The sequence below is a fragment of the Nyctereutes procyonoides genome, unplaced genomic scaffold (genome assembly GCF_905146905.1).
Source record: "Nyctereutes procyonoides isolate TBG_1078 unplaced genomic scaffold, NYPRO_anot_genome, whole genome shotgun sequence".
NCBI lineage: Eukaryota > Metazoa > Chordata > Mammalia > Carnivora > Canidae > Nyctereutes > Nyctereutes procyonoides.
In genome coordinates, this window is record NW_026575051.1 from 478,690 (window position 1) to 504,833 (window position 26,144).

At 46.2% G+C, this 26,144-nt stretch overlaps 2 protein-coding genes across 4 annotated transcripts; one reads left to right on the plus strand and one right to left on the minus strand.

Annotated features, from left to right (window-relative positions):
• Positions 1-1,144: 1,144 nt before the first annotated feature.
• On the minus strand, positions 1,145-20,379 carry PPP1R10 (protein phosphatase 1 regulatory subunit 10). Of its 3 annotated transcripts, none has more exons than XM_055330049.1 (20): positions 20,285-20,379; positions 18,263-18,783; positions 12,119-12,236; positions 11,390-11,476; positions 11,093-11,228; positions 10,521-10,572; positions 7,786-7,863; positions 7,480-7,653; positions 7,151-7,256; positions 6,927-7,039; positions 5,732-5,832; positions 5,341-5,488; positions 5,105-5,263; positions 4,722-4,968; positions 4,465-4,528; positions 4,145-4,339; positions 3,907-3,982; positions 3,568-3,681; positions 2,654-3,409; positions 1,145-2,393 (listed from the first exon to the last, which is right to left on the minus strand). In XM_055330049.1, the coding sequence occupies exons 3-20, from the start codon at positions 12,223-12,225 to the stop codon at positions 2,284-2,286; spliced, it is 2,823 nt and encodes a 940-aa protein (XP_055186024.1). In that variant the 5' UTR covers positions 12,226-12,236; positions 18,263-18,783; positions 20,285-20,379; the 3' UTR covers positions 1,145-2,283. The 3 variants fall into 3 exon arrangements, with proteins under 3 accessions (XP_055186024.1, XP_055186025.1, XP_055186026.1); XM_055330050.1 differs by lacking the exon at positions 20,285-20,379 and adding an exon at positions 19,323-19,422; XM_055330051.1 differs by lacking the exon at positions 20,285-20,379 and adding an exon at positions 19,007-19,029.
• On the plus strand, positions 19,586-25,863 carry MRPS18B (mitochondrial ribosomal protein S18B). Its single transcript, XM_055330052.1, has 7 exons — positions 19,586-19,717; positions 20,813-20,921; positions 21,023-21,120; positions 21,248-21,316; positions 23,280-23,346; positions 24,606-24,665; positions 25,289-25,863. Exons 1-7 carry the CDS (start codon positions 19,640-19,642, stop codon positions 25,579-25,581), a joined length of 774 nt encoding a protein of 257 aa, XP_055186027.1. The 5' UTR covers positions 19,586-19,639; the 3' UTR covers positions 25,582-25,863.
• Positions 25,864-26,144: the final 281 nt, after the last annotated feature.

Sequence of the window (26,144 nt, forward strand, 5' to 3'; positions counted from 1 at the left end):
TTCAAGGTTCTGTGGCCTCTTAGTTTGGGTGCTCTCAGATCCTAAGTGCACAGAGCCACTTACAGTGGCTAAGCACTGAGTGCAGCCTCTGTGGGCAAAGGAAAAATAAAAGTAGCCCCATTGGCCTTGTTCATGTAAATGAGGCCCGTGAAATGTAGGTTATTGCCCTCCTGTGGCCAATTCTTGAAACTTGGTTGTACGGCAGTGTTTTCAGGGCTTTCCAATGGGCATCAGCACCTGGGAACTTGCTAGAAGCAAACTCTCAGGATCTCTCCCAGAACTACTGACCAGAGTATGTGCTGGACTCATTCCTCATGCCTTTTAAAAAGCCCCTCAGATGATTCTGATGAATGTTAAGAGTTTGAAAACTGGTGTGTTTTGTTTTGTTTTTTAATGTTTTAAGTAATCTCTAGGCCCAACATTGGGCTCCACCGCATGACCCCCAGATGGAGTCTCATGCTCTCCCCAGCCCCCCAGGTGCCCCTTAAGACCATTCTTCTGAACTCCTGCTCCCATAGCCCACCTTCCTCCCCAAAATGCACTCTAATTCCTAATGTCAGTAATAGCAGAAATTCCTATTTGGAGTTAATCCTATCCTTCTACATTCTGATCTCCAAAACCTGCCTCCCCAAGACGGAAACCCTGGATACCTGTCCTTAAGGAGCCAATGTCAGGCAAGTCGGCCTAGTAACGCCTGCCCTACAGAGCCACTTTTTGAGGGAATAGTAGCCTCAGCCTGGACTGTTCTTTCTCCACTGAGAAACGGAGCCACTGGTTTTTCCTTCCCCAGAAACTGCCTCATTTTCCCCCTTCCTCTCACTCACTGGAATTCCTTTCCTAAGCGACACCACAGGGATGGTAGGTTCAACTAGGGGTGAAGTCGGTGTCCGCTAACACCACCTGCAGCTCCAGCCATCTGAAAAGCTGCTCCCCTAGGCCCCAATGCTGTACAAAGGATGTCGACCCAAGGGACTTACTCTGTACCTGTGGTTCCTTATATTCAAAATACTTAACACCCACACTATCTCACAACAGAACTTCAGCTCCTCAAAGGACTAAAGATTCCATAGAGGTTTGTACTAATGTACTTAAAATAGAGGACAATGGCCGTTCTTGTTTAAACAGAGCCCAAACACACTAGGGGTTAAATAAGCTGCTTCTCTTTCCACTGTTTATTATTAATGTACAAAATATACAAAACCAAAAGAAAAAAAAAAACTCATCCCTCAAATCCATCGTGGCTCTAACACAAGACCCTGCACAAAAGCCAACCAATCCACTGTTTTCATAGAAAACAACTGATGCCAAAACCTGGGAAGGAGAGGGCTGGGGAAGGGTGCGTCAGCTTGCGGCACCCACCCAGGAAGGCACCTGGTGGGACTCAGAGGTGGCTGACAGGGCAAGGGAGCCAGAGGCCTCACACTGACAAGGTTCCAGGTGGGGGGCTGAGTATGCCAACTCCTGAAGGCAGTGCATGTAGTGTGACTTGTCAGGCCCAGCGTGCCGGGCAAATTGATGAATGGCTGGTCTCAATGAAGTGTTTTACAGTTTCCAGAATGAGCTGCAGGTGAGGGTGGACCACCACCACGTCTCACCTGTGCCAGCTGCAACTTCCACTGGCTGCAGGACATGAATTGGCCATCACTGGAACTAGCAGACCCATGGTGCAGACTTGGGTGTCCACAGGTTGCAAAGTCTGACTTGAGAAAGGACTCAATGTAAAAAGCCTGTGTCCAGGGAGAAGTGGGGATGATGTATTCCAGAACTCAAATCCAGCCTGATTGAGCCCTCTCAGTGCAGCGGGATATATAATACCCCTTTTTACCATCTCCCCACCCCATGAAGAATAATGAACTTGGCTGGGAGGATTTCATAAGTGCAGCTGATTCCGTATCAGTTGTGTGCATGTGGAGGACCCACAATAGGAGAGTAGAGGTGTTCTCCAGGATAACCAGCTTTAGGTTCTCAGGCATAAAGGGCAATACTGGAAAGGGGTTTGGGGCTATAGGGCCAATCTCAAAAACTGAAGCCAACCGGGTCTTCTCTTCAGCCGTCCAGGGTACAGAATGTATCCAGTCTCTCTCCTCCCCAGACTGGAGGAAAATATGTACATTGATGTGCACCAGTGATCACAAAACCCCCAGAAACCCAAGCAGGTGGGGACTGAGGGGCCGGCTCCTCATCAGCAGGGGACGGGACAGTGGGCCTCACAGAAGCCATAAGAGGGTAGAAGGAGCAAGGCTGCAGTCCATGGGGTGAGGGGGGGGGCAGAGGAGGCAGTCCCTAGGGCAGGGGGGGCCCATTGACACCCGGGTGGTAGAAGGCACAGTTGTTCTCATAGCGGCAATTGCCCTTCATCATGAAATGTCGGCACACAGGGCGGTTGGACATATCTGTGGGAACGATGGCAGAACAGTTAGAACACGGCTCAGAGGTCAATGCCACCCTTGCCTCCCCACCCCCACCCGGTCCATAGCACCCTGAAAACTAGCCTGCAGGGAGATACGGAATCTTATGGATTTGAGGCAACTGCCAGGCATGCTGAAAATAGGGGGACTTGTCTGGCCTACCACACCCCGGGGGGAGTGATGATGCTACCCCAAAACTTAAATGGAACACCAAAAGCCATACAATGAGCAGGAACCATTCTCACCTCCTCCATGGCTGTGGCCTCCATCGTGCCCTCGGTGGCCCCCTCCTCCGTGGCCAGAGCCATCATGACCACGGTGCTCATGAGGTGGTGGCCCTCGATGGTCATGGCCTCGGTGACTAGGGACATCATGAGGCCGGTGGCCATGGGGCCCCCCATGTCCAGGACCTTCATGGGGGCGATGTCCACCGCCAGCACCCATTCCTCCACCAGGACCTTCATGGGGGCGATGTCCACTGCCTCCACCCATGCCACCGCCAGGGCCTTCATGAGGACGATGGCCACTGCCACTGCCCATGCCACCACCAGGGCCTTCATGAGGACGATGTCCCCCACCTCCACCCATGCTACTGCCAGGGCCTTCATGGGGGCGATGCCCACCACCCATACCACCACCAGGGCCTTCATGAGGACGATGCCCACTGCTGCTGTTCATGCCCCCACCAGGGCCTTCATGTGGACGATGACCACCACCTCCAACCATGCCCCCACCAGGGCCCCCTCGTCCATTTGGAGGTCCTCCGCCAGAGCGACCTCCCCTGGCCCCCCGGAAGGGAGGAGGAGGAGGAGGTGGTTCATTTCCTCCTCGGCCACCACGGCCTCTATGGTATGGTCCAGGACCTGGTCCTGGGCCACCCCGCATTGGGCCACCTCGCATGGGGTCACCTGGGCCATCCCAGAAGGGATCACCCCCTCGTGGAGGGGGTGGGGGACCCAAGAGACGCGGACCCACTGACCCACCAGGGCCTCCATGAGGACCTGTTATGGAAAGAAAGGGAGACTGTATCAGCGACTTGTTACACTCAGGGATGGCCTCTCCCAGCCTAACCTACCTCCCACCTTTTGGTCAATCCTACACTATTACTAAGCCAAAATTAGGCAGATAAACCCATTCTAACCTCTCATTTCCCACCTACCTGGCATAGGTCCTCCAGGTCCAGGGGGGAAGTGCTGCATGGCCTTGGGACCCCCAGGACCTCCTGGTGGGAAACCATTGGCTATTGGACCAGGGCCTAATAATCCATGTGGCACTGTTAATTAAAAAACAAAATATAGTCAGCAAGAGGATTCTAGAAGAGTGGCATGACTTCCTCCTTAGGTGTGCCCCTCTGGCCCTCTCAGACCAACTTGTCAGACCAAAGCTCCATCCAGTCTTCCTTCCTAGCAGAAACAATACCTTTGCTCACCACTGTCTGAACCCTGCTCCCCCCACACCAACTCCACAGTAGGCTTCCCTCCCTGGCCCTGGTGATTACCGAGCATCTGCTTGATCTTGTCTGAATAGTCTGGTTGCTTTAGCAGTTCCTCTGAGGGATGACTATTTGGGCTACCCTGTGAGGCAAGGTGAATAAAGAGCCAGTCAACAGAATGCAAGGGTAAAAACTAGTAAAGAAAAGAGAGCTAGATGAAGAGGTAAGTGAGAAGACAAGTACTAGGGTATACAGGAAAGCAGATTCCAGACAAAGTGGAAAAGAGGAAGGCGGGCTCATATACCATGATGGAGGTGAGGATCTCTTGGACATTGATGCCTCCTCCTCCAGGACCCTGGGGGCTCTTCCCAGCACCCATGCTTCCCATGAGATTGGCCAGGACAGGAGGCAACTTGGAACCACCTGCTCCATCAGGTGAGCCACCAGCTCCCCCAGGCTCTAGGGTCTCAATATATGGGGTCTCATCCATGGAACATTCCTGCAAGAACAGAACAATCAGGACTAGCTTTGAAAGAACGAAGAGACATTCCATTTGAAACTGAAAAATGCTGAAAGACGCACTAAGATCAATCACAACTCCACCACCACATAGCGTATGCTCACCTCATCTAGGGGGATGAGCTTTGGGGGTACAGGTTCATAGGGTTCAGGATCAGGTTCATGAGGACTATTAGGAATGCCACAGGTGATGGGACAAGAAAAAAAAAAAAGAATGATAGATAAATTATTTATTCAAGCCCCCACATTCCCCCCTCGCCCCCACCCCCTTCTGAATTACCCCAGGGCATGTTCCTCTCAGGAGTCCAAGCACTTAATGTGGACATGGTTCATGCCCAGGGTGTGAACCCGGTTCTGCTCACCTTTCCTTGTTCAGGAAGAGCTCCTGAAGGATTCCTTTCTCCCGCTCAGCCTGGATATATCGCTCCTGGCTGTTGCTTCCAGGGGTGACAAGAGGTGAGGGCAGAACCAGGGGCCGGGGGCACACCCAGGGCACCTTCTCCTCCATGTTGTCATGGCTCAGACGCCGGGCCGTCTCAAATGCATGTCGGTCTGACAGTATCTCTCGCTTAGCTGCCTCACCAAAGTCCTTGATCTTATTCACGTTTACTAGTGGCAAGGAGAGAAAAGAGAAAATATAAGCACATAACAAGTCCTTTTTAAACTCTCTATACCGAAAAATAAATAAATAAATAAAAATAAACTCTCTATACCCATCTACTACACAAGAACCTTGACGGCTCACCTCGTTCAGTTTCATCCAGTTCAAAATAGAAATATTCTCTCAGTTTGCCCTCCTCAGGCCATGTCACCGTCTTCCTCTTCCTGCCTTTCCGGGTCAGCTGGCTAGGATCTCCGGGACTCTCCACAGGCTTTGCATCCAGCGCTCCTGGCTCTAAAGAGGCTGGAAGCAAGAGAGGTGTCAGACCCAGGTCGTTCCTTTTAGAAACCCCCCAAACCTGAACCAATTTCTAGACTTACCCGTATCCATGAGCTCTGGGACTTCAACAGGGGGAACTGGGGTTCCTGGGCGATCTGTGTCCATAGCCTCACAAGTTGGTGCTGGTTCTGGGGAAGAAGGTTTGGCCGTGCTCGGTTCTGTGCTTGTTTTCCCTTCAAACGGGCTTGGCTATTATGAAAGAAAAAGAAGTTAATGAATTGACACGAAAGCCAAGGTTAAGGTAAGGCAGTTAGTCCAGCATCCTAGACAGGCTCCCCTGCGGATTCAGATGAAGGAAGACTCTGCGTCTCCCACTGCCAGCCCCCCAACCCTCACCCCAGTCCACATCCTGTAGTCCTCCCCAACCATTCCTGGGCCCTTCCTTTCACTTTAGACATCCTGTCGTTGACATCTACGGCACAGGGCTCATACCTTGGCAGCTGTGGGTGACAACACCTTCTTCTTCTTCTTAATTTTGATGCCTGGAACAGGGGCTGAATTGAGTGCATCCAGGAAGCCCAGGCCCTCCATAGCTATAAGAAGATAAAGCATAAAATGGAACCATCAGACCTCTTTCACAATCCTATTCCTACAAAGTTTGAGCAGGAAATGGGCCAATGGAGACCCTACCCCAACTTAGGACACAGTTAAGTTCAAGGTGACCAGGATGCATATGCTGGATTCACACAAGAAAAAAAAATTTTTTTTTTTAATTTTGTTTTTCAGTTTTTTTAAAAGGACTTTATTTATTTATTCATGAGAGATACAGAGAGACATGAGAGATACAGAGAAGCAGGCCCCATGCAGGGAGCTGACATGGGACTCGATCCTGGTCTCCAGGATCACACCCTAGGCCGAAGGTGGCGTGCTAAACTGCTGGGCCACTGGGGCTGCCCCTGTTTTTAAAAATTCTATAATCAGGATCCCTGGGTGGCTCAGTGGTTGAGCGTCTGCCTTGGGCCCAGGGCGTGATCCTGGAGACCCGGGAGGGAGTCCCACATCGGGCTCCCTGCGTGGAGCCTGTTTCTCCCTCTGCCTCTCTTTCTCTGTCTCTCATGAATAAATAAAATCTTTAAAATAAAAAAAAGCAATTCTATAACCAATATGGGGGCTTGAACTCATGACCTGGAGATAGAGTTGCATGTTCCTCCAACTGAGCCAGCCAGGTGCCCTATTCTTTCTTTTAAAGGCAGGCAACTTGGGGTGTCTGGCGGGGCTCATGGGGTTGAGTGTCTGCCTTCAGCTCAGGTCATGATCCCAGGGTCCTGGGATCGAGCCCCACATCAGGGGGGCTAAACTAACTAACTAACAATAAATAATAACTAAATAAAAGCAACTTGAGGCTTTCAGTATTAATTAGAGCTCAGGTAACTCAGGAAAACAACCCTCATGGACAGGACCAACCATCCTGAGACTGGGAGCACCCCGAACCAGTCACTGAATAGCACCCCATTCCCATCTCCAAGATTACTTCTAAGTAATCCTATGAAAGAGGAGCTCCAGAGGTGCAAAAATTAAGACAAGCACACAAAACTAAGAAATCCATCCTGTACCCCCCCACACACACACACACACATTTCCATGGAGTTCTCTCCCAATTCAGTGTGTTCCTCTACTTTAGACTCACGCTGTGGTGGGATGATCTTCACTTTGATCTCTTTGGTGGCATTCGGTGTGGTGTTCAGTGGCTTGTATTTCTTCTCTACAGGGGGAGCACCATCTCCTGGAGCAACTGTGGTGCTGTTGGAAGATGAGCCGTCAACATGATCTCTGATGCACCCTAACTTGCCCCCTCTTCCTCCCTCATGTCCACAGACATAACCCACACAGAACCCAGTACGAGGGCCATACCTCTGACGCTTGAGGGGGATGGGTTTAAGATTGTACTTGTCAGAAACCACCACTGCACTGGCATTCTTTTTCACAGGCACCAAAGATGGGGTCTCCAGCTCTAGTCCTGAGGGAAGAAACATGCCATTGCGTTGTTGAACTTATTACCACTCTCTTTAACTCTTCCTCCCCACTCTAACACTAAATCTTTACCCAGCCCAAACCTCACCTACTAGTCTTCCGTCTTCTCTCTTCCCCATGTGTGCCCTATCATAAATCCAATATTCTACCACAAGGCCCTAGGTGTACATCTGCCCACAGACTCTCCCAAGACCAGCCAACCACCCTACCAGTGGAACGAAACTTGGCGTGACTGGGTGCTGTGGTTCGGAGAGACTTGGGCTTCTCTTTCTTCTTCTCTGGGGCCTCCTCAGCCCGGGTCTCAGCCTTCACCTCAGTCAAGGGTCGCTCGGGAGGGGTGGTTCGACTCTTCCCCTCTTCTTTACGTTTTTTCTTATCTTTCTCTGTTGTGAAAAAACAAAGCAGAAAAGGATTTTATTTAAAGAGAAAGACTGTCAAGAGGTGAAGCAGGCTAAAGCCACCGAAGGCCAGTGGGAAAGAAATAAATACAAGGGATAAAAGACTAAGGAGCTTACCAGCAGGCTGGGTACTGCTCTGGGAGCGGATGACAGCCATCCAGTCACTGACAAGGACTGAAGCCAATTTCCGGAGCTCTGCAGGTGAGAGTATAAGGGAAAATCCCTAAGTAACTAAAAATATTATTCTTTCAATAATAGAAAATACAGAGGTTTAAAGATATACTGTGAAAATCTATGTAACAGAAAACGTAGCCCAGAGTTTTAAGGAGAACATGAGATAGGCTCAAACTCTTGGGACGCCTGGGTGTCTCAGTGGTTGAGCGTCTGCTCAGGTCATGATCCCGGGCTCCTGGGATCAAGTCCCACATCGGGCTCCCTGTGAAGAGCCTGCTTCTTCCTCTGCCTATATCTGCCTCTCTGTGTCTTTCATGAAAAAATATAATCTTTATTTTTTTAAGATTTTATTTATTTATTAATGAGAGACACAGAAACAGAGAGAGAGAGAGAGAGAGAGAGAGAGAGAGAGAGAAAGAGAGAGACAGAGGGAGAAGCAGGCCCCATGCACGGAGCCTGATGCTGGACTCGATCCCTGGATCTGGGATCACACCCTGAGCTGAAGGCAGATGCTCAACTGCCGAGCCACCCAGGTGTCCCTATTTGATTTTTTTTAAGCCATTATTACTAGTGGCATTCTAGGAAAAAAGGTGGCCTAGAAAATCTTTTTCTTTCTTTTCTTTTCTTTTTTTAAGATTTTATTTATTCATGAGAGATACAGAAAGAGAGGTAGAGAAAAGCAGGCTCCATGCAGGGAGCCCGATGTGGGACTCGATCTCAGGACTTTAGGACCATGCTGTGGGCCGAAGGCAGGCGCTAAACTCCTGAGCCACCCAGGGATCCCCTAGAAAATCTTTTATAAGATGAATCTAAGTCAGGCTCCTTGATACTTTGTTTGCCTTTAGGACAACACAGTAATACTGTTCTTAGCTGTTTGGACACTTGAACCCTGCCTGCTTTTTCCTTGAGTTTAGTTCCTGTTCTTTTTACACATGGTTAGTGGAAGAGTGTGGACACTGGCTTCATTCTGCTGCTCTATTCATAAGAGAGACACAGAAACACACACACACACACACACACAGAGAGAGAGAGAGAGAGAGAGAGAGAGAGAGAGAGAGAGGTGCAGAGACACAGGCAGAGGGAGAAGCAGGCCCCATGCAGGGAGCCTGACATGGGACTCGATCCCGGGTCTCCAGGATCACGCCCTGGGCTGAAGGCAGGCGCCAAACCGCTGAGCCACCTGGGCTGCCTGAATAAATAAAATCTTAAAAAAAAAAATCAAGGGAGTGTAGCAAATAAGTGTAGGGAAGAGCTTATAAAACAGACCACTTTAGAGATGGGGAAGGCAGTGTTTAGAGAAAAAAGATGGTCAGAGAATTTAAAGGACAAAATGTGTTTCCAAATATACAGAAAAAAAAAACAAAAACCTTTACAGCTCTTGCTTTTCGTACTTGGCAAATCACATCTCTTATCTATGGCACCTATCCTCTTGCCAGCTTTTCCACTTACAGATTCGTTTAATAATGAGATTATTGAAAACATTAAAACCAAACTTTTCAAATAAATACCCACACAACTAGCAGTTTCTATAATTAAGACAACACAAACCCCAGTGCATCCCTAATACAGGGATATCCTGAACCTTTTTGGACCAATTGATACTATAGTCTAGTCAGACTTTATTAGGAATGTACAAATTTCCAAAGGAAGTACAAAACAATTAAATCTACATTCAAAGGTGGCAGTACAATTGAGACAACTGGAAAACAGGGAACAATATACCCAACAACGAAAAAATAAGAGATGAACAATGATTTAATAGAAAATTCTGTAGTTTTACATTATAAGTTATTAAAGATAATTTGTAATGTCACAAACACAGAAGTGCTCAATATCCGAAAGGACCCAAAACCAAGATTTAATATAACTAAAATAATGGAAAGCTAGAGAATGTTTTTCCACTTAAACACTGTGAGTTAAACCCTTTAACTTGCTAAATGTTCCCAGTGTTTTCTCCTATAGCTAAAGGAACTTCAGATAGGCTCACCCAGGGCTACATGTTCTTTCCACACCAAACTGCCAAAGCCTCCTTCCAAAAGGACCTAGCACACATTCCTTTTAGACAAAAAAGCAAGCCTGTATTCTGATCAGGGGATCAGCTCTGCTCACTTGTGGCACGCTAGTGGTTTGTACCCTGGGTATAAACCCTTTTCTTCACTGAAGGAGAGGCTGTGACTTTCTGGAGCCAGGCTCTGTCTTCAAGCCAGAACTATATGGCCCTTGCCAAGGGCTCCAAAACCCTTTATCTTAAAAAAGACAGACTGTTGCTACCAAAGCTGTGATCTACTCCAGGATTCAGGATCTGACCCATGGCCTATAGGAAGGTATTTACTGGTAGAACTATATAGGAAACACACACTGAAGGCCCCAGAATATGCTACGTTTATTTAGAATAACAGAAGAAAGTGATGATGACACTCTCTAGGATGACACTATTTTCTCCAAAGAATTTCAAGTGCATAGCTTTCACAACCAAGAGATATCAAGAATCAGCTTCTTGTTAAAAGTATGCTGTCTTGTCTTACATTCAATGGTAGAGAAATGGACAAATCCCATTTGAAATTTTTTACAAGAAAGAGAAAAGTAAGGTGATTTAGAAAGGAGTGACAGGACAGTTCAAGGATGGGAGTGAGACATGAAGGTAAGAAGTGAAGTGATGAGGAAGGACTGGCCCCTACCTTCATCCTCACTTGACTTGCTCAGCTGCTTCACCAGTTTGGCTGTGTTGTTCTACAAGAGATGGGGAGAAAGGTTAAGTACCAGGAGGAACAGGAGTCCTCTCAGAGCTTACAACTGCACTAACACACAATTTCTTTTTCGTGAAATTTTAAGTAATCTCTACACCCAACATGGGGCTCAAACCGACAACCCCGAGATCAAGAGCCACACACTCCACCAACTGGAGTGCCCTGCCTACAACTTAATAGTCCCTAATGGCGACCACCGCTACTATGGTACTTTACCTTTTACAAAACCTTTATAGGTGCAATCGTACTTAATTCTAAAAACAACCAAAGTAGGTAGAAATCATTTCCAACAAGAGATGAGAAAACTGAGGCTCAAATATCTAGAAGCGCCCTAACCATACATCTGTTAAAGGGCCTAAACCAAGCCTTCTGATACTATATTCCTATTTTTTTCCATCACTCTTCTGCGCAGGTCCAAGACTGCAACCACATCAGAGTTGGTGTATTTTATCTGTCAGGCTAAAGCAAAAAAGGAGCACTAGCGTTGTACAGACTTAAGGTACCTGCTTGAGATGGTCCACGGTGAGCGGGAGGTGCTGCAGGGTAAGCAGAATTTGCTGCAAGAGGGGAATGTTGTTGGTTGTCTTTGAATAGGTCAGCCAATTGTTAAGAAGCTTGTAGCCACCAACATCAATAAACCTGCAGGCAAGTAGGAGAATTTGTAATGCCCTTCCGGGGTTTTGGAGTGCCACATCCCACACTCCTACTCCCCCGTCAATGACCTGGGAACCCCATGCCTCACCTCCCCTGCCTTCTAACTACATCTTCCCATCCCAGCCTCCCAGATCCTCCCCACTTACTTGACCAATATTTCTGGTGACTGGGTCTGCAGGAGAATGTTCAAGTAAGTGCATCGACTCACCATCTTTCGTGCTTCCTTCATCAGGCTGTAGGAGGGAAATTAAGCTTAGAAATGGAGCAAGAGCCTCTTCTTTCAGCAGAAGCATCTCTGATCTGTGGGAGTGCCTAAAAATCCCTGATGACTTGGGACTCTGCCAGAGTGGGAAGGTCACACAAGCCTCTCGGGGGATGGGATGGATTCAGAGTCCAATGGAATCCCATGAGAGGATGGAAGACAACTGAGGAGACACTGAAGCCTCTGGGGAGGTGAACATCACTGCTTCTCTAACCCACAGGACACACTTGATTCTGCTTCCCCTAGCACTAACAGCCATCCGTTCATAGTCTGTTCAGGACTGGCTTAGTCTCTTGCCTTCCCCTGGGAGACTGGAAGAGCCCTGAAGGAAACGACAGTTTGGGATGTGGAATGTGACCCAAAACAGAACCAAGAACTGTCACTTGGCTTCCCTGTTCCCTTCCTCTCAAAGTATGACTCCCAAACCCAGACTCTATTGTGGCTAGGAACCAAGGGATCACTTCTTCCTATCATTTACTCTAAAATTACTGATTCCAATCTTATTCTAGACTCTCCCTCTTCCCTCTGAGAAACACTCATTTCTGTTCTGCCTTATAGAGTACAACTTACAATATACTCTAACCACAATGAATCCAGAGATAGGCAGACTCACCTGAAGATTTTGGAAATCCCATCCACACTCTTGACTTCCCCATCTCGGTTAAGGAAGCTATCCAGGCCCTTGAGAAGCTCTTTGGGATCTATGGGACCCGAACCCATGATTGAAGTTTCTAAGACAAGGACAAAATAAACCCACAGAATAAATGGCCGGCAAGGACAATCCCACCATACCCTCTAATAAATTCCACTTCTACAGCAGATGAAATTTTGTGACTAATTATTCAATCTATATTCAACTACACTCATCATTTTCTAGGTAAGAAAAAAATCAACACAGACCATCACCACCCCTGGCAAGTTAAGCATGGTGTTAATACAGGACTGAATGGGAAGACTAAAATTAGACTGGAGAACTGGGCAGCACGTATTTCTCTCTCCCTCCCAGTTACATCCTTTCTAGATAGCTGAACTTCACTAAATCGTATGAGAGCTAAGAGTCAAGTTCCTATACTAAAACTTAACAATCCCAGGCTTTTTTGCTCATTGTTAGGTCCTATTTCCCCTTAGCTGCTGATAAATTTGGCTTGAAAAAAAAAGGATAGCTTAATAAGAACTGGGCCAATCCTGGACACTTGGGCCATATGCCTTCTAAGATTAGTCAGTTCCTTTTTATCTCACTCTATTAAGAATCATAATCACCTCAAGCGGCAGGACATGCTCTGTTTGCACCAAGAGACAATCAGCTAAACTAGTAGGTGATACAAAACTAGAAAACATCCTCTTTCCCTCAAGAGAGTTGTGGGTACCTTCCTAGAAATGGAGACAAATGGATTTAAAGGAAATCCTTTATATCCTAAGCCTTGAAATGAACTGCCACTCGTTAACCAGATACTACACACATTTTTATGGTTTCAAAGTTAAGAGGAAGGCTGGTTTGTGATTTCAAAAGCAAAGATGAGAATCTGATCACTATTCCTCTTCAAAACCACACCACTTTCCAAGATCCCCAAAAGAAAGGCTTGAAATTAGAAACCATGAAGCCAAAAAGAATAGAAAAAAACTAGAAGCTGAAAAATGCTATTAAATTTTAAGTAGCTACTTTAAACCAGGTTAGAAAAGGAGCTCATTAAAAGCTAAACTGCTGTAATGGGATAAAGTGTGAAGTAATTCTAGTCCAAAACCCAAGCTACTTTAGAATCAATGTGGCTCTGAGTGGGATTCTGAGAAATGAAAGTAATACTTATGTTTGGGATGTAAGACTAACACTGGGTAGAAAGGAGACAAGAAGAAAACAATTTCTTGCCTCCAGCTTAGTAGTACAGATAACAGACATGATCCCAGAAGGGTGGGAAAATCTGTGTTTTACAAAGATAACTCTATTTGTGCAGGAAAAAAGACCAAGTTTCTTATAAAATAACAGAGATGTTCTATTTGTTCTCAAATTAAAAAACAAACAAACAAACAAACAAAAAAAAAACCCAAGCCTAACAATCTCAATTTTTAGTCCTCCCAACAACAAGGCCAATAAATTTCTAAATAGAGAAGTCCTAACAACCTAGGAAGCAGCAGGAGCAGGAAGGGGCTGGTTCTTGAGATCATAACCTGCAGGATGAATACAGAGTAAGGAGGTAAGAAATGCTGAGTGGTGAGCAAATCTGGGTTAACTGTGCATTGCTGCTGTGCTGGAATTTCCACAAGGGCAGGTAAAACCTGAGGTCAGAGAGAGAAACACTGAAATAGAATACTATAGATTAGAAGGCCCCGGGCCAAATCCACAGAAGTGTGCAGATTCTTACAGACAGGGAAGGAGAAAAAAGCATTTTTTTTTCCCATGTGGTAAGACAACATAGAGCGGCACAGACACCATACCAAGAGATACACAGATACAACAAAGGGATAAAACAGGCTTCCCATCTAGGGGCGACTGGAAAAACAAGGAGTCAATCCAAAGCAGTACATATCATCAGCAACCACAATGTATACAATTTGACAAAAAGACTTAAATTAACATCACTTCAAACCAGTACCGCCACTCCCACCCGGCCAAATACTGCTGACCGCACTGATTCAAACCGAGTGAAGATACACCACCTTCGAGAACATTTTGCGTAACCAAGGAGCTAAGCCAATAGGACTGCTACCTCTCCTTCCTTAAGAAACTAAAAAAAGGGTCACTTGAGCCGAAATGTTCCTTCACTTAAGAAGGTAGCAGAGAAGAAAGAATTAACCATCCCCAGAGACCAATAAGCACAACGCTAAATTCTGTCCAGTGCCTTATGCTAAGAATGGGACCCAGGGACAACTTTTTCATTCCCATTCGTAACAGGCAAAAATGCTCAGGGAAAGCTAGAACATAAAACAGAATCTTAAATATTCATTTTCCACTATTACTTTTCCTTTTAGATTTTGGAAATATAATCAACAGAATTAAGTTTCATCTCCTAAGTAGCAATTGTGACAAAATGTAAATGGGTTTTCTCATGGCTTTCCTACAAGCAAATTAGTTTCGAGTCACTTAAAATGAAGGATTCCAAGTGTCTCACAACCAAATTTCCTTAAAGTCAGTACATTCTGACAGAAGGTACAAGGCACTCAAGTGGAAAGGAATGAAGAGCCTAAAATCCTGGCACAGGCCTACCTACAGTGGAAAAGGCTAAGGAGTTGTCCAGGGAAGGAGGGGCAGTAACCAAGTGTCAACATTAGTCTTATCTGAAGCCTCAAATGAATGCTTGAGGAAGCTTTCTGGAAGCAAACAATCTAGGGCATACTTTTGTTTTTAAACTCCTTGAAGACAGTACAGAAGGGGCAGGGGGAGGGGAACAATCCCAGCCTTATCTCTACCTTGTCCTAAGCTGTGCATTCCTTCTCATCAAGAATTTTCCAGGGAGATGAGCACTATGAGCACAGGCACTGGGGAATCTTCTAATCTTACCAGAGAGAAACTTAAAAGGGACACCCACTCTGGCCTCCGAATTGAGTTTTACTTGAGGGTTATTCAATTAAGAGTGAAAAATATCTAACTTGGCTAGTTATTCCATACCCATCACCAAGAAAAGAACTTAATTGGTTCAGGACAAAACCCCTATGGCAAATCACAGCCCTTTTAAAAACAATCACGACACTTGTAACACAGAAGGGAATCCGAATTTACCTTAACAGAAGTCTTAGCACTCTGGAAATGAAAACGCTTTGTACCTGACCCTAACATTCCCCTTCCTTTTCTTGGTGTTTGAGATATGTCCTTATACCACTTGGTGGACTGAATTAGATCTTAAGGTGATACACAAGGTCTTACCTCTCCTAAGTCCCTAATCCTCAAATTCATTTTGAAAACCGTATCTGCCTTTTAGTAAGGATGTAAAATCACCCCCTCCCCCTCCCCAGCAAAAGATCCAAAGTATAACTCTAGTCACAAACTATAAGGATCAGGTTCTCCGAGGTTCTCTGGATAGATGTGGTTTCCCTAGAAGACCCTGTTTCCCCATCTCCCATGTTAAGGAAGATCTTCTTTATTAATACCCTGTTCACTAGAGGTCAGGAACCCCAATGGGTAGAATATTCGGCTCCCAAGGAAGGTATGCTGCAGAGGCACATGGCAAACTGCTTGAAAGATAAAAAATTTGTGGTCAATAGACATGTGAAAGAGTCCCTCCCACCCAATCCAGAAGTCTAAGTACTAATTTGAGAATCTGTACCCAGCAGAAAATTAGCCCTAAAGTCTCAAGTCACCATAGGAGAACTGTACAAAATGGCTTTCTGATTCTGCCTAGAAGTTCCATGCTTCAAAGCAGGACTTTAAAAAATGGAAAGTATATGGAAAATCTGACAAAGATTTGACTTTGAAAAAGTTGGAGGGAGATAGAGAAGGGGCAGGACACCCAATACCACCTTGAGAGCATGGCTTTAAACATGCACCCGCTGCTAAAGCACTGCATGAGTTGAAAAATGAAGACGTTATTTATTATTCCACTAACGTTTTAAAGGAATTTCTTTCTAAAGGGAAGGAAAAAAATTCAAAAAAGGTGGTTCTTTGGAAAAAAGAAATGAAGGTTGTGAAATGTAATACCAGAAAGGTTTTGCTTACCAGACACCGTAGCTCGCATCCCCCTGCCTTGAGTTTACAACTGCCGCCTCCTTTCCTATTCATTTCTCAATCCTAGTACCAAAGTACAGGAGCTACACAACTGGAGAACGTGACATAGCACTGAACACAAAGAGTTTATCCCCAAACCCAGAAGTGGGAATAAGGGTGATTTAAAAGGAAGTCCTGAAGTACCCACCCTCCCCCAGTCTCTATACAAAGCAACCAAAAGCAGGCCCAAGGACTGGCTCCTGGGCATAAATGGCACATTTCAGTGTCATTAGGCCCCTTGTCTATTCAAGTCACTTTCCCAAGTCCTCCTACCCCAGTATCCCCCACCACACAGCACGCTCACGCGCGCTCTCTCTCCGTCACACACACACACACACACACACACACACACACACACACACACACACACACCCCACCAGAAGGCTCCCAGCCTTAAGTATAGTTGGTTTGACTGCTTTTCCGCCCCTGGCAACTGAAGCGGGGAAAACCTCCAAGCAGTTGTGATGAGTGAAGGTGGAAATAAAAGCAACAGGCTCAGATTGTTAAATTACAAGAGCTGCCCAGGAAATGGACAACTTCGAGACCTAATTGCTACAAAGCGTTTTCCTTTTAAGATAAGAAAAGGTTTCTTCCTGTCTAGCAGCAGCGTGCAGAGGGAGCATCGGCTCAGGGGTGGAGTTTCAAGAGGGTGGAGAGGAAGAAAGCTGATTACATCACCTTTCCAAGCTGCTCCTCCCCCTTGACCAAGTTTCTAGGGCGGCCCTAAGCTCTGGATGGCAAAAGGGGGAGAAAAAACAACAAAGCAGCAGGGACGACGCCATTTTGTAATGGAGAAGAGGAAAACTTAAAAAAGCCATCCCGGCTCTGCCGGCAGCCAGTTACATTAAAAAAACACCCCTTTTCAGTAAAATACCCCAAACCAGCACCCATCCTGAATGGTCTTTGACCTAATTGAAGAGAGTTGTGAAAATAAAACCAATTAAAATATTTAAAAGAACAATTTTCTGCGGGGAACTGAATTTGCAATTGAGGTTCAACCTGCTACCATCGACCACCCCCATCCTCCCTATAAAGGGAAAAGGGGAGGACTTGGACCACTCTCAACAAATAGGATTGAGGTGGGAGGACAAGAGAAAAATGGGCCAAGACACAACCTGCAACGCCGCTTGGAAGACAAAAAGGACAAGGAAAGTCGCCATATTGAAGCAGGGAAGAAAAAAATTCCTTTTAACGACACAAATCTTTTAGAAAAGCTAGCATTCAATTGCACTAAATGGCTTTTAAAGTTATACTCCTGAATTCCACATTTCCCAACCTTCCCACCCACCAAAACGTTATCAAGTTAAAATGTTAATCATTTTTGCTCTTAAATAACCTATGCAACCTGCAACAATTACAAAACATTCTTTACCTCCCCATTATCTTGTATGTACTGGCACTAAGATTATATTTTGTATTGAATTTAGGGTCTTGCAATCTTTATTCCTAGATTGCCACCTATTTTAAGCACACAAATATACCCCAAGCAAATTACATTAAAATTGAGAGGATTTAACAATCATTTAAAAAGTCATAGCCAGCTATTACTTTTCTGCCCATCTCCTTACCCTGCAATCTTTATGTACAGATTGCTTATTAATCTGGCAAATTGAAAGACGCCCTGCTTGTCTCACACACAAAGAAGTGGGACTTCTGAGCCACAAGATCCACCATCTTTTGTATGTGAGCTCATTAACCCTTTTGAAGACTGCTAACAAGAGGAAGTTAACCATTCCTCCTTATAAAAAGCAAACACTTATGGCTTTGGCAGTCTGGAAATTGGCTGGATTACCAAGGGTTAACCGTCAAAATCCTCACTTGCTGGCCCTCCCTCCACCCTTTCCTTGCCTGCAGCCGGGCAGGAAGGTAGGTGGTAGGGGAGAGAGAACAAGACTGTTTAGACCAAAGGCCCCTTTTTAATGGAGATTAAGTGACCGGCTTGGTCCTTCTCCAGTTCTCTATTTTGTTCTATTGGCTCATTTCTTCCTCTCATTATTTTTGGTTTCACAACGGGAAACGTTGATTTCTTGTTGCAAGGCTGGTTTTGGAAAATTCGACACTTACTATCCAATTTTTTTGCGACGTCAGCACCTCGGGCTCAGGGGGGAGGGGGTTAAAATTTTGGAGAAAAAAAATAAAACAACCAACCAGGACCCAAAACTCAATTATTTGGGGGGCCTCATTGGATCAAAAAGTCTCGTAAAAAATTGAAGGCCAACTCAGTATTCATTTTCCCCCCACCCAACTCCATTTAGGGAGGGGGGTCGTAGAAAAAAAAGTTCTGAGTGGATTCAAAAAAGTAAACGCTGGATGAGTGGATTTGGGTGGGTTTGGGAAGGGTGGGTGGTTGATTATTTTTGCAGTTATGTGGTGACGGTCCTTCGGCCACAGATTTCAAGTCCCATGCAGCGTGGGCTGGTGGGGTGGGCAAGACAGGTGGGAAGGGGCAGAAGACACAAGTGGTTGGGCTGGTGGCTGCTGTTTTCCCTTTCCCCCCTCAGGATCCTCCCAAGGGCTTAGATGGTGCTGCGGCTTGTTTCGGTTTTCCTCGTGGCCGGCCTGTCTTTCTCCGAGAAAACTGAAACCTGGGATAAAAGGAACACAAGGGAGAAAGATACAATCAACACGGGTTGCTTTAAACACGCACAAGTACCATGGTTGTTGTCGCCAAACACCTCCAGGTCCCAACGAGAACACAGCCGCGTTCCATAAGCCATGGTCCTCAAGAGAACCCATGCCTAACCCCCTCCCCAGCCCAACAAGCGCAACAATACTTTACCCTCCAACCGACAAAATGCCCAAACTTACCTCTAAACGAACCCCAGAATGGCGCCTGTCTGCTCGGGCGGTGTCTTTTATACCCGGACGCCGCCCAACGCGCCCAAACATGCTAGTGAAACGCCCTTGTCGCGAGACATTGTGCGCGAGGCGTGAATTCATTGGCCAACCCGAAGCACAACTCGCTAGCTGATTGGATAGCCTTCCTTCACCTTCGCTCAGCCCCTTCCCCCTCGGTACTTTCTTCCGCCTCCTTCCTGGCCCCCCCGACAGGCGCGTGACCGGGGAGCCTAGCACCTCCCTTTCCTCTGCTTCCACCACTTCCGTCCTCGGGAACAGTTCTCACCCTGGTTGGCAGAACCGGGCCGGCGCATGCGCAGTGAGAAGATGTCCCTCGAAATCTCCTTCAAAATTGCTTAAAACGCAAGCTGTAAGTATAAGATCTAGAAGTCGTACTGACTGGCTCAGGAAAAACGCAATTTTGAGGCCAAATTCGACTGTGACGCAGTAGAAATTGACTTCTCCCCACAGCCCCCCTTTTACGCTTCCGTCCTGACGCAAGTGCGCGGCCGCCTCCCGCACTGCGGGCTCGCCCTCGCCCCTATCCTAGTCAGTTTCTTGGAGCATGCGCAGTCGCCTTTCCGGGATTGGGCGTGCGTCAAGATGGCGGCCTCCGCATTGCGTTCGTGGCTGAGGCCCCCTCCTGGCCTTTCGCCCTTCAGAAGTGCCTACGGAGTTCAGGTAACTCCTTGGAGCACATCTTGTACAACCGCAACTTAGTTATACCTTGTCTAGGGCATCGCTCCTTTGCTGGGAATCCAGGAGCGGAATCTTTCCCAAGTGCTTATTATGCCTTGGCTGTCTAGGCAGCAGTGCTTCCACCCCCCTTCCTATTCCCCTTGCTCTCAATACTGTGCGAATTTTTTTAATCGCCAGACGAGGGAAAAGAGCCTGGTTAGATACCATCCTTTTCCAGCGTACCAACTCGGCTAAAGCACCAGGTGAAGGATTGGGCCTCTTGGTCGTACACAGCCAGCTCCTAAGCATGCATATGAAGTCTAAACTTGTGAATCCCTGGAGTGCCCTTTTTGAGAAACACTAGCTCCTGCGGAGCGATCCGCGGATAAAGCCAGGATACGTTCTCACGACCTGGGGCCTACTTTCTTAGCTCTCTTTCTCTCAATTACTTTGCGGGGGGGGGGGGGTTCTGTTTTAGTTTTTGTTTTTCTTTTCCCTCTTATCGGAGTATACATGAGACCTTAACTTAGTCCTTTAGGTTGAGGTTTTCCTGCAGCCTCATGTACTCACCACGCTGAAGGTTCTTGGTAGGGCAGGGTAGGTTCTTGGTGGGGCCAGGTGAGATAGGAAAGCTTGCAAAGTTGGCACTTCCTAAAGTGGGACTGAAGAATGGTGACGGGGTCACCACGGAATTAATGACAGGCCTGGTGGCTTTAAAGCTAGCGTCAGGACTCAAGTTTGTTCTGGCCTGTGGAATGTTGACCTTCGACTTCTGTAAAGGGGCAATTCAGTGATTCAGGATTGGGTTGAGTTGGAGACTCACCAATGAGCCTCTCCCCATGGGGCATGACTGCTTCCCAGTCACCTATCCTAGTTACCTTCTCACGTTAGGTTTTCCTTCATGATCCAGAAGACAGAAGAGTGGTTGTTGATGCTACTTTTACCCTAACAAAAATTCTACTTTGTATATATATTGCCTCTATATTCTGTTAATACAATGAGCATATTCCTCTTCTCCCTAACATATAGGCAGTGAAACTATCCAGTCCTTTCCTTGAACTCATTTGCTCATTTTTTTTTTTTTTGCCTTCTTTATAGGTTCCCCTCCAGACTCTTTGCACCAAAGGTCCCCCTGAGGAAGATTCTTTGCCCCCAGTTCCCATAAGTCCTTATAAGAATGAACCGTGGAAATATCTGGACTCAGAAGGTACCTCTAAAATGGAAAGGGGAGAATCAAGGGGGTCTGAAATAAACAGAGACACTTCTACTATCTCTACCAAGAATAATTTGTATGGTCTTTCATTTCAGAATACCAGAATCGTTACAGTACTCGCCCTGTCTGGGCTGACTACCGTAGAAACCACAAAGGTGGAATACCCCCACAGCGGACTCGAAAGACGTGTATTGTGAGTTTCTGAAGGTGGTACGTGGATGGGATGTGGAGGAGTGTGGAGGCCATAGTGACAGTGGCACCAGCACTTTTTCTCATAGGACTTTGAACATCTTTCACCTTCTAGTTTCTTCTCTCCACAGCGTAGAGATAAAGTTGCTGGGAATCCTTGCCCCATCTGCCGTGATCACAAGCTGCATGTCGACTTTAGGGTAAGGAGAATCTTCTCCAAGATAAGGACTTGGATTCTCTTTGTAGTGTTAGAGAGATTACCACGGGTGTCCCACTACAGTCCATTTGCATTCATTTTCTAGTAGTATGAAAACTTCTTTTCTAGTCTTTTATCTTCTACTGTGGTTCATACTAATAAAGCTTTATGGTTTTTTTTTTTTTTTTATGAGAGACAGAGAGAGAGACAGACATAGGCAGAGGGAGAAGCAGGCTGCATGCAGAAAGCCCGATGCGGGACTCCATCCTGGGTCCCCAGAATCATGCCCTGGGCTGAAGGCAGGCATAAACCGCTGAGCCACCCAGGGATCCCCAAAAATGTCTATTTCTAATGGGAGAGCAGTACTCAAAGGTTCCTTTATGTCTTATATCCATCCCAATTTTTAGCAAGTAGTTTGGGCTAGTGTTTTTCTTTTTATCTTTCTTTTTTTTTTTTTTTTTTAAGATTTTATTTATTTATTCATGAGAGACACAGAGAGGCAGAGAGACAGAGGGAGAAGCAGCCTCCCCACAGGGAGCCCGATGCAGGACTGGATCCCAGGCCTAGTGTTTTTTGAGGTCGGTTTTGTTGTTTTTTGGGTTTTGTTTTGTTTTTTGTTTGGGGTTTTTTGGTCATGTAACTATTTAATGGCATGCCAAGATTTAAGGCTGGAAGGCAGATACATGAAGCAAGATACAGAGTTTGTTTTTCAGAAAGCCTTTATTGCAAGAACAGGACTTGCTCCTTAAAAAGTTCAGAAACTGGGACGCCTGGGTGGCGCAGCGGTTGAGCATCTCCCTTTGGCTAAAGGTGTGATCGCAGGTCTGGGGATCGAGTTCCACATCGGGCTCCCTACCTAGAGCCTGCTTCTCCCTCTACCTATGTCTCTGCTTCTCTCTGTGTGTGTCTCATGAATAAGTAAATATTATCTTCAGGGGAAAAAAGTTCAAAAATAATGGGGAAAATGTTCTGAGCCTGCAGTGAAGGTATTAGAGCAGAAGCTGAATGATTGGTCATTAGGGGAGTTGGAAAGAATTCACAGATCAGTCAGTAGATGGGGATGTCTGATTGCTCTTAGGTCCCTTCTGACCCCATTGTAAGAGGGTCCTATAGATAACTTCTCAATTTCAACTATGTATGATTGGTTATAAATATAGAATAGGGGCATCTGGGTGGCTTAGTCGGTTGAGCGTCTGCTCAGGTCCTGAGATTGAGCCTCACCCTGTGCCCTGTGCTGGGCATGCCAGGCTCCATGCTCAGTGGAGAGTCTGCTGGAGGTTCTCTCCCTCTCCCTCTGCCCCTCCTTCCACTCATTCACTCTCTTTCTTTTTTTAACAAAAGAGAATGTAACTAGTCATATACAGTTTGTAATCAGTTACATGATCAAGGAAGAAAGAATATGAATTGAACAGTGCAAATGACTCTGCTTGCTCTTCTACTCCACAAGCATATCTACTTTTTCCCTTGGGTGTCATCTCCTGTGACTAACCCACTGGCTGAGTTATTCTACATAATTAAAACTATGAAATTGGTCTTAGTAGCATATATGTTACATACAGCATGCTATCATATTCATATTTTAAATGTGCACATTATAACAGATACTGCTTTTCTTTGGGTGATTTCAGGGATTACCACCTTATTATCCCCAATCTTTTGCATGAAGGGCTGATTTTACAACTTAACTCCTGCAGAAGGGGATTCTATAAGAGTCTCAGTGACAGAATGTAGGGTGAGCATAGGAAATGGTTGGAAAGCCAAGAAAGAGGAAACATTTACTACAGTTTTCAGGAATGTGTTCAGCAGAGTGATGGGGCTAAAGCTGGGACACGAAGGAGGGTAGCACCTGGAGAAACAGGCATTTAGGGTGTCCACACACATGTGTAGGGATTGCGCACTTCCAGTTTCTCAAGGTCTTGCTGCTCTCCCTACCCTCTCTCATGTTTCCCCACCACTTTCCACCACAGAACGTGAAGCTCCTGGAACAGTTTGTCTGCGCCCACACAGGTGTCATCTTCCATGCCCCGTATACAGGTTAGTCTGTCGATCTTGTCACCACCAGAATAGCTTTTCCTGGAGCACTTCTTATTTATTCATTCATACAACAGGTATCTGGAGGCTCCTATACATATGACATAAAAAACGTGAATGAACCTTTTTTTTGGAAATCTTGCCTTAATGGGTACATTTACATGTGGATAAAAGGTACAGGCAAGTACCAATGTAACTAAATTATTTAAACATGGCTCTTAAAAGATAAGTGGTGGTAATTATTTCCTTTTGGGTCTCTCTGCTTTTACAAAAGGTTGTCTAGCAAATTGTCCTATAAGTTCTTTTTGCCATCGACAATCCAAGTAGATCTCCCAAAATCTGGAATGGTAATCCTAACAATTTAAGATTACGTCTATTCTTAATGACCCAAATCTGGCCCACTGCCATGTCTGTTTATGTCCATATTGTCCACTACTGCTTGCAGTCTACAATGGCAGAGCTAAGCAGCTGAGACAGAGACTGTGGGGCTTGCAGAGCCTAAAATTTATGTGGCCCCACACAGAAAGATTTTGTCAGCCTCAGCTCTAAAGCAAAGTTAATTTGCAAAGAGTAATCTGAATCACCATTTGGGGGATGGCAGTATGATCAGTGGAGTTTGGTTTGTCAGGGAGTCTTTAAAGAAGGGCTTTATATAAAGTCAAGCTATAAAAAGCCGAAGGGGCTATTTTGCTACTCTCAGATCACCTTCTCTAGATTGGGAGCCCTTTCTTCCTTTAGTGAATCATTCTCGGTGGATTGTCCAACCCAAACCTTTAATTAATTACACTTGCCTTTTGAATTGTGTTCTGCTCTGTCTTGGAGGCTTTACCATTAAACGGCTTTTCTATGGGATGCCTCGGTGGCTTAGCGGTTTGGCTCCTGCCTTCAGCCCAGGGTGTGATCCTGGAGTCCTGGGATCAAGTCCCACATCAGGCTCCCTGCATGGAGCCTGCTTCTCCCTCTGCCTGTGTCTCTGCCTCTCTCTTTTTGTGTCTCATGAACAAAAATCTTTAAAACAATAAATAATTAAATGGCTTTTCTGTAGTGGCTGGACCCTCTTGAAAGTCTCAACCTTAGCTTTCAGAAAGGGGGGGATTCTTCTGATTGGGTAGATGAGGAAACAGGCCCATCAAGGGGTCAGGGAAGTAGGGTTATTAGGTGGAGCAAGATTTCCAAGCACAGCTCTTTATAATCGTATAGAAGCAGTTGTATACTCTATTGTGCTTTCTAGAACAAGCACTGAGTTCTCTTTCTCCCTACAGGGGTCTGTATGAAGCAACACAAGAAGTTGACCCAGGCCATCCAGAAAGCCAGAGATCATGGTGAGCATGAGAATAGATCCAGTGCAGTTTTATTAGCCATAAAGGTGATTTAGGGCTGAAGGGTAGATACAAATATTTCTACTTGTCTGAGAAGGTGGCACCTACCATGCTCTTCCCAAGAATCTCCTTTCAGCACTCCACTGTCCCTTTTTCTCTCTCATGAGTTTATCCTGTCATTGCCCTGTCCTCTTAATTCTCTTTCCTTTCTCTTCCCTTTTATAAGTATTGGTCCCAGTGCCAGAGATAGATGATAAGAGATTTTTAAAAAAAAAATAAATTAATTTTTTATTGGTGTTCAATTTGATAAGAGATCTTTGTGTAAATTTCTGGCCCTGGGCTCCATGACACCTTTGCAGAAATTAAGAAAGGAATGGCTCTGCAAGTGCAGATACAGCTCTGTAGCCTTGATGCAGAGATGCACAGCTTGGCAGACAAGAGCCCCAGCAGTAAGCACATCGGTTGACATTGCTCCCTTGGCCAGTTGCCTTTGTGTACAACATGCATAAATATACCCTCTGGCTCTGACTGGTTCCTGCCTCCCTTTTAATGTCATTTTACTTGTCTTAACCTGACCTAGCCTTCCTTGCTTGCCTCCCTCACTTTCTCTTTTCTTAATCCCCTAGGTCTTCTCAGTTACCACATTCCTCAGGTTGAACCTCGGGACCTTGATTTCAGTACCTCTCATGGAGCTGTGAGTGCTACTCCGCCAGCCCCCACCCTGGTTTCAGGTGACCCCTGGTATCCATGGTACAGTTGGAAACAGCCACCGGAGAGAGAGCTGTCCCGCCTTCGACGGCTCTATCAGGGCCATCTTCGAGAAGAGAGTGGTCCCCCACCTGAGTCAATGCCTGAAGTGCCCCTTAGCAGCCCAACCGAATCTTCCTCCACTGAGGAGAGCCCTCAGAGTGCTCTGTAGGAGCCATAGACCGGGAAGGGATTAAGGGATAGTGCCTAGGAATTACATGATGGGATTTCACTCTCAAGAGTTGTGTCTGTATGTGGCCAATGGCAGGCCCAGGGCCAGAGGAAAGAAATGATTGCTGTTGAAGGGAATAAATGCATCGGAGGCTTAAGGAGGGCAGGACAGATGTGTATGGGAAACCTCAGCCCCTATGTATTGTAAATAGATAGGCTAAACATTGTTACTTCCGATGTCTGCTAAACTTGGCTTTTCCACAATAAAGCTGTATCTCCTGTTTCTGGGCTGAGTTTCAGATTAATTCCATTTGTGGTGGGGAGGGGATGTGGGTGCTGCTGTGGGGAGAGGAGAGTTCAGGCTTGGGCCAGGCTGGCCAAGGGACTCTGGGGCCCGAAGCCACCAGGAAGGAGCCGCTGGACCATCCTGTCATGCTCAGCTTCCTGGGCTCCTGGCCCTCCTGGGCCGTGTTCCCACGGTACCTAGCAGCTCACTGGTTGGGGGCGGGACTGGGCGAAGTGCGTCGCTGTGGCTTCCGCGGGCTGGGTAGCGGCGTGGTGAGG

What these genes read in the sequence shown, in the direction of transcription:
- PPP1R10 (XM_055330049.1), bottom strand. Translation starts at nt 12,225, where the DNA reads ATGGGTTCGGGTCCCATAGATCCCAAAGAGCTTCTCAAGGGCCTGGAT. An exon ending in GAAGATCATCCCACCACAGC is followed by an intron (nt 5,833 to 6,926) that starts GTGAGTCTAAAG and finishes ATCTTCTTATAG; the next exon opens with CTATGGAGGGCCTGGGCTTC. An exon ending in ACTGGATGAAACTGAACGAG is followed by an intron (nt 4,969 to 5,104) that starts GTGAGCCGTCAA and finishes CCTTGCCACTAG; the next exon opens with TAAACGTGAATAAGATCAAG.
- MRPS18B (XM_055330052.1), top strand. Translation starts at nt 19,640, where the DNA reads ATGGCGGCCTCCGCATTGCGTTCGTGGCTGAGGCCCCCTCCTGGCCTT. An exon ending in GAAATATCTGGACTCAGAAG is followed by an intron (nt 20,922 to 21,022) that starts GTACCTCTAAAA and finishes CTTTCATTTCAG; the next exon opens with AATACCAGAATCGTTACAGT. An exon ending in AGCTGCATGTCGACTTTAGG is followed by an intron (nt 21,317 to 23,279) that starts GTAAGGAGAATC and finishes TTTCCACCACAG; the next exon opens with AACGTGAAGCTCCTGGAACA.